The sequence below is a fragment of the Ovis canadensis genome, chromosome 14 (genome assembly GCF_042477335.2).
Source record: "Ovis canadensis isolate MfBH-ARS-UI-01 breed Bighorn chromosome 14, ARS-UI_OviCan_v2, whole genome shotgun sequence".
In the NCBI taxonomy this organism is placed as follows: Eukaryota; Metazoa; Chordata; class Mammalia; order Artiodactyla; family Bovidae; genus Ovis; species Ovis canadensis.
Window position 1 is genome coordinate 63,760,482 of NC_091258.1, and position 11,621 is coordinate 63,772,102.

Genomic DNA, 11,621 nt, shown 5'->3' on the forward strand with positions numbered 1-11,621 from the left:
GCCCATTAATTTTTAAAATCCATGGGTGATTCTTGCCTACAACAGGTATTACTCGGGTTTTAGCAAATCAGCGACTTTCCGTTTCCATCATTCCTTCTATGTTTATCAATTAACATTCCCCTGTGAGGAAGAGCTGTTCCTGCACCACATATCCCTTCACAGCATCTCTTTATCCAGTGTCTCTACATCCTGGAGGAAATAATGTGTAGTCAGTGATATAGTAGGCAACCCCTTACGTTATGGTCTTTTCAAAAATCGTTGCTTTAAAACCATGAGTTGAATACAAAAGAGAGAGAGAGCTATTGCTTCTCTCCCATTTATTTAGGTATTAAATTATGTACTTATATAAGTAAAGACTCAGGGGTATTTGTGGATTATAATCCATTACCATCCTTATATACAACATTGCTCCTATTGTCCCAGAGCTGGCCACTGAGCCCCATCCAGGTGGCTTCGGGGTCTTTCGGGACATATCATTTCTTTAGCAGTTCCTGACTTTCTCACACTGAAATGGAGCAGGACGCTATGGTCCTTGCCCCCCACCACCCACCGTGTCCTCTGCCTGTCTTTTGTCTGTGGAAAACTTTAGTCAAAGAATAGGTTTAATTAGAGAAGTGAGAAATGTGGAAACAAAGGAAAACAGTCAAAGGAGACTAAATAATAATAATGTAGTCATTAAGCAGAGTCTAGGACCTTCAGTTCTTTCTCAAGGGCTATAGATAATATCCTGCGCCATATCCTGTGAGCTGTCTTATAGACAGCAGAACATCAGGTGGAGAAGTTCACGGCATGATGACCGGTCTATGACATGAGCTGCCACGACTCTGAGAACTGGCCTCAAAGAAATGGGAACCAACCAACCCTGGAACTGAAGATTAACCATACCTATAACAACCAAGATGATGCTGGTCAGACCACTGATGACCAGTTTGAAGATGACTGTCAGAGATGACTGTGCTCTTTCTACATGTAGTACCCCCCACTTTCTGTCTATAAAACTTCTTGTCCCACTGGTTCCCAGGACGGGGGGTGGGGAGTCAGCCTTTGGACAGATGTCTGCCACCCTCCGCCTTAGTTGCCAGCATCTGAAATAAAGCAAATTTTCCTTTCCACCAACCTGGCCTGTTTATTGGCCTTTTGAGCGGCAAGCAGCTGGACCCCACATCTTTCGGTAACACCTCAAGATGTTCCAGTGTCATCTTGTACTTCCCTTCTGCAGCCCTGGAGTCAGCCATTTCTCCACAGAGCCGTGGTTCCTTTCACGGGAGAATGATATTCACAAATCTTGGGCACTAGGTATTGCCCATGGCTACCAGGGCTAAACATGTGGAAATAGTGTCAGACTTTATTTTGGGGGGCTCCAAAATCACTGCAGATGGTGACTGCAGTCATGAAATTAAAAGATGCTTACTCCTTGGAAGGAAAGTTATGACCAACCTAGACAGCATATTGAAAAGCAGAGACATTACTTTGCCAACAAAGGTCCGCCTAGCCAAGGCTATGGTTTTTCCAGTGGTCATGTATGGATGTGAAAGTCGGACTGTGAAGAAAGCTGAGGGCCGAAGAATTGATGCTTTTGAACTGTGGTGTTGGAGAAGACTCTTGAGAGTCCCTTGGACTGCAAGGAGGTCCAACCAGTCTATTCTGAAGATCAGCCCTGGGTGTTCTTTGGAAGGACTGATGCTAAAGCTGAAATTCCAATACTTTGGCCACCTCATGTGAAGAACTGACTCACTGGAAAAGACTCTGATGCTGGGAGGGACTGGGGGCAGGAGGAGAAGGGGACAACAGAGGATGAGATTGCTGGATGGCATCACCAACTCGATGCACGTGAGCTTGGGTGAACTCCGGGAGTTGGTGATGGACAGGGAGGCCTGGTGTGCTGCAATTCATGGGGTCGCAAAGACTCGGACACGACTGAGCGACTGAACTGACCAGAGCTATTGACTTCCCTGGTAGTTCAGATGGTAAAGAATCTGCCAATGCAGGAGACGTGGGTTCGATCACTAGGTCACAAAGATCTTCTGGAGAAGGAAATAGCAACCCACTCCAGTATTCTTGCCTGGGAAGTCTCCTGGACAGAGGAGCCTGGCAGGCTACAGTCTATGGGATTGCAGTCAAGACATGCCTGAGCACATGCACTAGGGCTCTTAGGTCTAGGCCCTCTGGTGGACAGATGTGTGCATACACACACCAATGTACTTTTTTAGCCTGGTTTTACAAATTATGTAAATAGATCACAGAAAAGTTAAGCAAACTTGTCCAAAATCACAATGCTAATAAGTAGAGGATAGAGAGGTAAAAGTAATAACAGATCTACTGCAAAACCTAACATGTGGAAGCAACTTCTTTATACATACAAGTTAGCAGGAATAAGCCAGTATAGACACTCCTTTTGGGAAATGACTGGAAGTCTGCAATAATGCCCACTATAATAACCACAGTGTATTCAACATCTACTTGGGCACTGGGCCCACAGTAGCTTCTTTATTCCTAACATCACTGCAAGGTGGATACTGATAGACACTCTACAAACCATAGAATCAATGATCAAAGAAGCTAAGTGACTTCTCCAAGACCACATAGCTAACTGACAGAGCAAGCAGTTGACCTCAGGAATGTCTGGATACAAGGTCCATGCTTATTCCACCATATCAATATTTTCCAAAACTGATTTTAGGTAAAACATAAATAAACTTCTACTTTAATAGTGATATGTTTATTTTTAATACATCTGAGAAAAAGATCTAAGCATGTATCAAACCCAGAATCTCATAGAAAATATTGCATAGAATGAAGATGTGATGTAAATTAAATTTATTTAAAGAAAAAAGTATTAATATGAAATAAATAATAGTAGAGGTGGTCTAAGCTATAGCAAAAATTAAGGTGGTGTAATAATGTACTAACAGTGTCATTTTCAGTTATACCATGAAATTAGGGTCATACAGGGCTGCAGAAAGAACAACAGACTAAGAGCCTTGGATCTAGGTTTTAGCACCAGATGAGTCACCATTACCTTTATGAACTTGGGCATTTCATTTGCTCTCTCAAGGTCTCAGTTTCCTCACCTGAAAAGAAGAGACAGTGGTTTAGTTAATATAACTTTTTTAAAAGCAACTTGGTAAAGATATCTAGAAAAATAAAACTGTTCTTAACTTTGGACCCAGTAATTCCACTTGTGTTCCCTAAGACAGAAATCCAACATGCGGAAAACAGTTACAAAGAAATTTATCAATATCTAAAGATAAAACAATCTAAATATTCAGCAGTGAGAGAGCAACTGGGTAATCTGAAGCGCATGTACTTGCGAGTGTTATGTAGTCATTTAAAATGTTTGTTTTGGGGACTTCCCTGGTGGTCCAGTGGCTAACACTCCACAATCCCAATGCAGAGGGCTGGGATTCCATCCCTGGTCAGAGAACTAGACCCCACAACTAAAAGTTGGTAAATAAAAAAAGATCCCACGTGCCACAACGAAGATCAAAGATCCCACCATGCTGAAACGAAGACCAACCAGTGAAGCCAAATGAAAAGAAATTTTTTATTTTAGAAAGTCTGTGATCAACGTTGTAAGACAGCACAGGAACAAGCTTACAAAGTGAATAAAAAGGAAAATGTTCACATAGTGCGGCTATCACATTTTTTATATTTAAAAAATAAAAATAAAAAATCATATGCAAACTAAAATTCCAATGGTTGGCAAGAGTAAAGATTTTTATTTGGACTTTACAAATTTTCTCTAATATAGTTACGTCACGTTAAAAATGAAAAACTCCTCAGTGAAAGGGTTCCACTCCTGATCTCCAAGATTACCTCTGACTCTAATATTCTGCGGGTTGTCTCTGGAACCAGAAGTAAAGGTCAGGCAAGAATAAAATATTAGAAAAGTTTAGATGGCAGGGGCCATGCCTGTTGAAATTAACACCACTCAAAACAGCACGTGAAAACACTTGGAAACCAGCACTTGGAGAAATGATGTAACACCCTCCATCTGTGTGGCAGAAAGGGCACAAGTCTGGAAAACAGAGCTGGACTGAACCAGAGGCTACTCTAAGGGCCCTCTCTGGACAACGTGTCCATCTGCTTATCAGACATTTACCACACGCCTACCGTGTGTCAGCAGCCATGTAGCTGAGTGACTACTGAGTCACTGGTTCAGCATCTAGTGAGGGAGAAAGATTTTTAGTTTGTTAGACCTGCCCATAACAAAATACCACAGACTGTCAGGCTTAAAACAACAACTTATTTCCTCACAATTCTGAAGACTGGAAAGCTCAAGATCAAAGGGTCAGCAACTTTGGTTTCTTCCGAGGACACTCTCCTTGGCTTACAGACAGCCAACTCCTTGCTGTTTCCTCACTGGTTGTTCCTCTGTGCATGGACATGCCTGGTGTCTCTTTGTGTGCCCAAATCTCTTCTCCTTATAAGAACTCCAGTCAGATTGGAATAGAGCCCACCATAAGGGTCTCATTTTAACTTAATCATCTCTTTAAAAGGCCCTATCCTCAAATACAGACTTTCTGAGTTACTAAGGGTTATGGCTTCAATGAATTTTAGGGGGACAGAATTCAATACATAACACATTTCAAACAACAAACTTTAAGTGTAATTGTACAATGATAGTTGTTTAGTTGTGAAGTGGAGTCCAGCTCTTTACGACCCCATGGACTGCAACACACCAGGCTTCCCTGTCCTTCACTATTTCCCAGGGTTTGCTCAAATTTATGTCCACTGAGGGAGAAGGCCATGGCACCCCACTCCAGTACTCTTGCCTGGAAAATCCCATGGATGGAGGAGCCTGGTAGGCTGGAGTCCATGAGGTCACTAAGAGTTGGACACGACTGAGCAACTTCACTTTAACTTTTCACTTTCATGCACTGGAGAAGGAAATGGCAACCCACTCCACTATTCTTGCCTGGAGAATCCCAGGGACGGAGGAGCCTGGTGGGCTGCTGTCTATGGGGTCGCACAGAGTCGGACACGACTGAAGCATCTTAGCAGCAGCAGCAGCAGCAGCATGTCCATTGAGTTGGTGATGCTATCTAACCATCTCATCCTCTGCCTTCATCTTCTCCTAATCATCTTCTTTTGCCTTCGATCTTTCCTAGTATCAGGGTCTTTTCCATTGAGTTGGCTCTTTGCATCAGGTGGCCAAAGTACTGGAGCTTCAGCTTCAGCTACCATATTCAAATATAGTAGAAAACCATGTGAAAGTATAATTCAGTCTGGCAGGAAATATGAACAACTCCTGGACAGAGGAAGCATCATCTGGACCCAATTGCAGCTCCAGAATACCTAGAAAACATCACCTTGGTTGTCATAAAAAATATTTTAGGTCTTACAAGATGGGCATTTAAGACAGCATCAGGTGATAAGACAGACTTGAATAGAGACAAAAGAAGGAATGGATTTGTTCCAGAGGAACAAAGGTAAATACCAACTTCTAACAGTTGAACTGGGACTATGGATTCAAATACAACAAAACATGGAGGTCAGGTGAAGTTCCTGACTGGTTAATGGAATAATCTACTTCTTGCTCTCATTCCTTAAGTCTTCAGGATTTTAAAGTATGTAGGAGGGAATCTTAATAGGGGGAGAATGTAAGGTCTTGATTAACCTCTATTTTTCCATCCAGAAATCATTCTTTTTCCACCTACTTCTAGGTAAGCTTTTCTCTAAGTCATATTTTAAACTTCAATCCCTTATCCATTTAAAATACTCCTCTCTTGGGTGTGAAGAAAATGGTACCCTCCTACACTGTTGGTGGGAATGTTAATTGGTACAGCCACAGTGGAAAACAGTATGGAGGTTCCTCAAAACACTAAAAATAGAGTTGCCATATGATCTAGCAATCCCACTCCTGGGCATCTATCTGGACAAAACTAGAATTTAAAAAGATACATGTGCTATTTATAATAGCCAGGACATGGAAGCAACCTAAATGCCCTTCCACAGATGAATGGGTAAAGAAGATGTGATACATATATACAAAGGAATATTACTCACCCATTAAAAAGAAATGAAATAATGCCATTTGCAGCAACATGGATGGACCCACAGACTGTCATTTACTAAGTGAAGTAAGTCATAAAGAGAAAGACAGACAACGGTATGATGTCACTTATATGTGGAATCCAATGACACAGTGAATTTATTTACAAACCAGAAACAGGCGCACAGACATAGAAAGCAAACTTAGGGTCAACAAAGGGAAAAGGCGGTGGGGGGGATAAATTAGGAGTTGGGGATTAGAAGACATAAACCGTTATATATAAAACAGACAGACAAAAATGTGCTGCAGTATAGCACAGGGACCTGTTAGATTCAATAGCCTGTAATACATCATAATGGAAAAGAAGACGAAAAAGAATATATTTGTGTGTGTGTAGGTATAAAGCTGTATCACTTTGCTGTAGGCTGGAAATTAACACAACACTGTAAATGAACTATACAATTTTAAAACTGAAATAGAGAATTTCCTGGCAGTCCAGGGGCTAGGACTCTGCACTTTCACTGCCAAGGGCCTGGGTTCAATTCCAGATTGGGGAACTAAGATCCTACAAGCCAGATGTTATGGCTTAAATAAATAAGATACATATAAAATACCCCTCTCTTGAAGTACCCTAGATCCCTGAGTAAAAAGGAAGAGCAATGGAGCTGCGCTGACCCAGAGGCACAGTGATCAGGAACCAAGTCTCTTGGCGCCTTCCCTTTCCAGTGCCTGGAAGTGACCCGTTTCCTTCCTACAGGGGTTGCCAGAGGCCAGAGGGACCAACACCAGGCTTCTGGGAGGTGGCTCCAAGAAGGAGGCCAAGAATGCGAGTGCAAAAGTCAGTAACAAAATATTGACAACGAGAGTGCACCATCGAGATCCCCACCTACTCCCCTGAATCCCTCTGAGAGCAAAGCAGATATTACCTGAGCTGCCCTCGCCCCCTGCCCTCTCCCTCAGCCCGCCACTCATTTCTTCCTGAGTCTCATGTAAGAGCCAGACTCCTCCAGGGTCCAGGGGAGCTGGCGGAAGGTCTGGCTGGCCCCCTCTCCCTTACCCTTTTCCCTGACAACCCAGCGCTGCCTTCCAAGAGGTTCCTGGACCCCATCCTCAGCCTAATTTTACTCACAGGCAAGACTGAAACAAAGAGGAAAAATGGCTTAGTTTGAAGTAAAGCAGCCACTAAAAGGCAGACACCTAGGTCTTTTTTTTTTTTTTGGCTGCAGCAGGTCTTAGTTGCAGCACACGGGATCTTCATTGCGTCATGTGGGAACTTTCATTTTGGCAAATGGACTCTCTAGTTGTGCACACCGGCTCCAGAGCAGGTGGGCTTCAGCAGTTGCAGCATGGGTTTAGTTGCTCTGCAACATGCGGGGTCTTAGTTCCCAAAGCAGGGATCAGACAGAGTCCCCTGCCTTGCAAGGAGGATTCTTATCCACTGGACCACAAGGAAAGTCCCAAACTATACACATAAGTTGTATAGATTTCTATAGATATATAACATAGTGTAATAAGATTCGTTAAAGGCACAGAGCAAAACAGCCTTCCCAGGTGGCTCCAGAAGTAGAGCCTGCCTGCCAATGCAGGAGACGTGAGATGTGGGTTCGATCCCTGGGCGGGGAAGACCCCCTGGAGGAGGGCATGGCAACCCATTCCAGTATTCTTACCTGGAGAATCCCATGGACAGGGAAGCCTGGCAGGGCTGCAAAGCACAATATGTATAGCACAAGCTCATTTAACTAAACTATTATGTTTACATACAAAAAGGTATGGAGAACAAACTATTCTGTTTAAAATAAATAAGCTTTACTTTAACTTTTCTACTAGATAAGTCTTACTTTTAACATTTTTAAAGCTGTCATTAAAATTAAATTCTAAAAATGTTAAAAGCAGTCTCTCCCTTTTCTTTTCACCAAAGACACCACAGGAAGCCAACCAAGCCCTCCAGAGCCTGACAGCGATTTCTCAGACAATGTCAGCTGGCAAGCTTTGCTCTGCCTTTATAGGCGCTCTGAGACCCCACCCTCCCAATGAAACATTCTCAGTTAACAAGGCCATGAGCGCACCTAGAAGATGCTCTTCTTCCACCTCAGGTTCCCCACCACAGTCCCTAGTCCCTAAACCATTCTAGTATTCTCAGAAAACAAAAGCAAAACATTATCACCAGAATTACTGTGCCCTCTAATGCCTTCTCTTAACACTCTTAACACTCCTAACACCTGTGCCCTCTACAGACCCAGGCTTAAGTTTACTTACCTGAAAGAAACCAAGAAAGCCAAGTTTCCTAGCTGGCATCACCTGGCCTTAAATAGAACCAGACAAGTAGCCAATTAATATATTTAAATATAATTGGCACAGTGGTAAAGAATCTGCCTACCACTGCAGGAGACACAAGAGATGTGGGTTTGATCCCTGAGACGGGAAGATCCCCTGGAGGAGGAAATGGCAACCCCGCTCCAGTATTCTTGCCTAGAAAATTCCATGGACAGAGGAGTCTGGAGGGTTACAGTCCTTGGGGTCGCAAAGAGTCAGACACGACTGAGAACACACACAATAGATCAGAATTATCTCTTTCAAAGAGGCCTGGAAATTCACATTCAATCCAGTGAACCCATTTTACTCTGTAAATTCCAAACTTAATCCAGATTCTACACACAACTCTCCCCAGTATCATCCTTAATCTCTCTCCCCTACCCAATCTTTTATTTCTTTACTCATTTGAGAAGCCTTTCTAAGGTAAAAGCTAGGTAGAGCAAAGAAAGAAGTTGAAGTAATAAGTAAGACATTGTCTTAGCAAAGATAATGTAGATTAAAAAAAAAAAACTGTCAGTTTCCTAGCACATAAAATGCCTCCAGTATTTATGATTATCATCATCATCAATGGTCAAGTGACCCTGTAAGTTTGCAATCTACTACAGACGATGTATGTACAAAAGCAGAGTTGAAGGCCAGAGAGATGGTGCGGAAAATCTCAAATGCCACTGAAAAGGGCTTCAAGCGAAAAAATGAGAGGGCATATTTTTTTGTAACATGGGGATAAAATTATCAGAATGAAAATATAAGGAAATAAAAATGGATTTGGAAGAATGAGTAAAGAGGAAAACATTAAAACAGTGTAGATCCTAGGAATTCCCTGGATATCCAGTGGTTAGGACTTGGCACTTTTATTGCTAGGGTCCAGGTTCAATCCCTGTTCAGGGAACAAAGATCCTGCAAACCACTGTGGCCAAAAAGAAAAAAAAAGTGTGGATCCTCTGACCATTTCTTCAAATATCAGAAGGGGGGAAAAGAAACACTCAGCCAGAGGCTGGCTTCTGTCATTCAGATGAAAGAGAAGACTAAATTAGGATGCTGATCTTATGAGAAGAAGCATTTTAATGGACTGGTGAGTTGGGTGGGATCCTATTTATGACACAACAGGGCAAGCCCCTGCCGTCTGATAGGATGGTATGCTGGGCACACAGCCTCCTCCTGTTCCTAGGCCCGCCTCTCAAAAGCAGGAGGCACAGAAGCACATTACTGGGCTCAGGAGTAGAGAGGCCACTTGCCAACTGCCTTAAAAAGGAAGAGTAGAAATGCCAGGATGGAGTGGAACCCAAAGGCAGGTGCCATCATGAGCAATCAGTGAAGGAGGCCCACATCTGTGACAAAGCAAAGCCCAGAAGGATGAAGCCTGGGAGATCAACAGTTCCCATCAGGGAACTCACAACAGTGGAGCCAGACTCTAAGTTAGTTTCGAGGCCTGACTGGGAACCTGAGCCACCCCAGATACCTATCACCCAGCCAGCGTCTGAGCCAGAAAACACACCCACAGCTCAGCCAGCATCTAAGGCTCAGCAGGCACCCGACCTACCACAGAACCTCACTGCACAGCAAAGACCCCTTGCCCAACAGGAAACTGAAGGCCAGCAGGAACCTCCAGCACAACAAAAATCCACTCTGCACCAGGAATTTCATGCCCCACAGGCCTCTGCCCTGAAGCCATCACCTCCCATCCAAAGGGTGCCCTTTAGTAAACAGGAAGCTGCCTCACACCCCAGACCTGAGCCAGGAAAAGAATCTAGAACTCAACAGACCCCAGAACTGAGAGAGGGATCCAGAGCCCAGCGGCAACCTGAACCCCAAAATGAACCACCTGCCCAGACTGAACCGATGTCCCAGGAGAGACAGCAACAGTCAGACCTCGCAGCTCAGGGAGTCAAATCCGGAGAGGAATCTTTGGCTGAGTGGCAATTTCTATCAAAACCAAATGAACCATCCGAACAGCCATCGACCTCAGAATGGAAGACATTTCTTGAGTGGGTCACAGATTCAGGCACAAAACCAGATGTGGGGTTCACATTAGACATTGATTCACCAGCCACCCAGGGTAGGATGGCAGCCCCTGGAAAGAAGCTGGCCTTCAAAGACCAACCTGATTACGAAACTATGTCAGGATTCGGTGGGATGCCAACACCCAGGAAGAAAATCAGCAGCCAGAATCCCAGACAATACCTGTACACAGGTGAGTTGAGCTTGGAGGAAGGGAGAGGGGGAGGGGCTCCAGGGATGGCCACTCCTTCAGTCAAGAACTGAGACCTGCCAGAACCTCAGGTGAGCTCAGGTCACCATCCAGCAGTCCAGACACAGAGCCAGAGCCCCCTCTGATGGAGAAGGGAGCCGAGGCCTGGAAGAGAAGGAGCCTGTAGGACTGGGCAGTAGGGGCTGCCGGCGCGCCAGGATCCCCAGCCAGCCTTGGATTCCTTGCCCTGTTCCAGGCCACCTCCCCGCAGGGACACAGGGGAATCAAACAGAAACTAAGAAAGGCTGTGGGCGGGGGCAGGTGCTCATCCCTCAGGCCCAGAACTCTGAGCACCACTGAGGGCAGGCGCCTCGCTGACCAGGGACCCTTACCCTCGGTGGGTTGCCACGCAGGCAAAGGCCCTTCAGCTCTCCGGCGTGTCCAGTAGGCTGGAAGACACTCGTCCCTGGGGAGTCCCGGTCCCGCCGGGCCCATGGCCTCGTAGGGTGTGATCTCAGGAAGCGGGAGGCTCAGGAGAGGCGCTTGGGCTCCCCCAAATCCCAGGCCAGGTCTGGGCTGCGTGCAGGGAGGGAGACTTGGGGGGCGGTGTGAGCAGGTCTTGGGCATGAGATTCCTGCCCACAGCACCCCTGCCCCTTCTCCTCCTCCTCCGAAGCCAACGATGGTGGGTGCCCCCGGGGAGCAGGCTCGGCCCTGAACTCCTCTGGACTCAGAAGCCCTGCTCTGCAGGAGAACGGCCGCAAGTTCTCCCCAGGGAACATGTGGTGACACAACCAGAAGGGGAGAAAACAATGCAGCCCCAATCCAGGAGCTGAAGGCGCTGCGAAGCCGTCAGTCCGAAGGCTGGTAAATGGGGGTCTCAGCCCAGGGGCCTGTATCTCCTGGAAGCGCTGGGTCGTCTCTCTCAGGACTGAGGAGGAGAGGGTCATGGTGCCTCTCAGTGCGAGGGCTCGTCGTGTGTTTCGGAAGGGTGGGGAGGAGAGACGGGACGGTATTTCTGGGGTTTCTCTGGGCCTCCCGAATCCAGTCACAAGGTATGCCCTTATCACAGCTCTGCCACAACCAAAGCCTCTCCACCCCTCCAACCCCACCCCCAGCCAGAGTG

At 45.5% G+C, this 11,621-nt stretch overlaps 1 protein-coding gene and 1 long non-coding RNA gene across 2 annotated transcripts in view; one reads left to right on the plus strand and one right to left on the minus strand.

Moving 5' to 3' along the window:
• The window catches only part of LOC138418941 (uncharacterized), a 67,962-nt gene that overhangs the window by 35,948 nt on the left and 20,393 nt on the right, over positions 1-11,621 (minus strand). Inside the window, exon 2 of the long non-coding RNA XR_011248798.1 lies at positions 3,020-3,071. This is a non-coding gene — a long non-coding RNA (uncharacterized lncRNA). The remainder of the gene's footprint in view (positions 1-3,019; positions 3,072-11,621) is intronic.
• On the plus strand, positions 5,489-8,001 carry CXCL17 (C-X-C motif chemokine ligand 17). Its single transcript, XM_069549920.1, is given in 3 exon segments — positions 5,489-5,494; positions 6,722-6,833; positions 7,889-8,001. Coding segments are annotated over 3 exon segments (231 nt in total).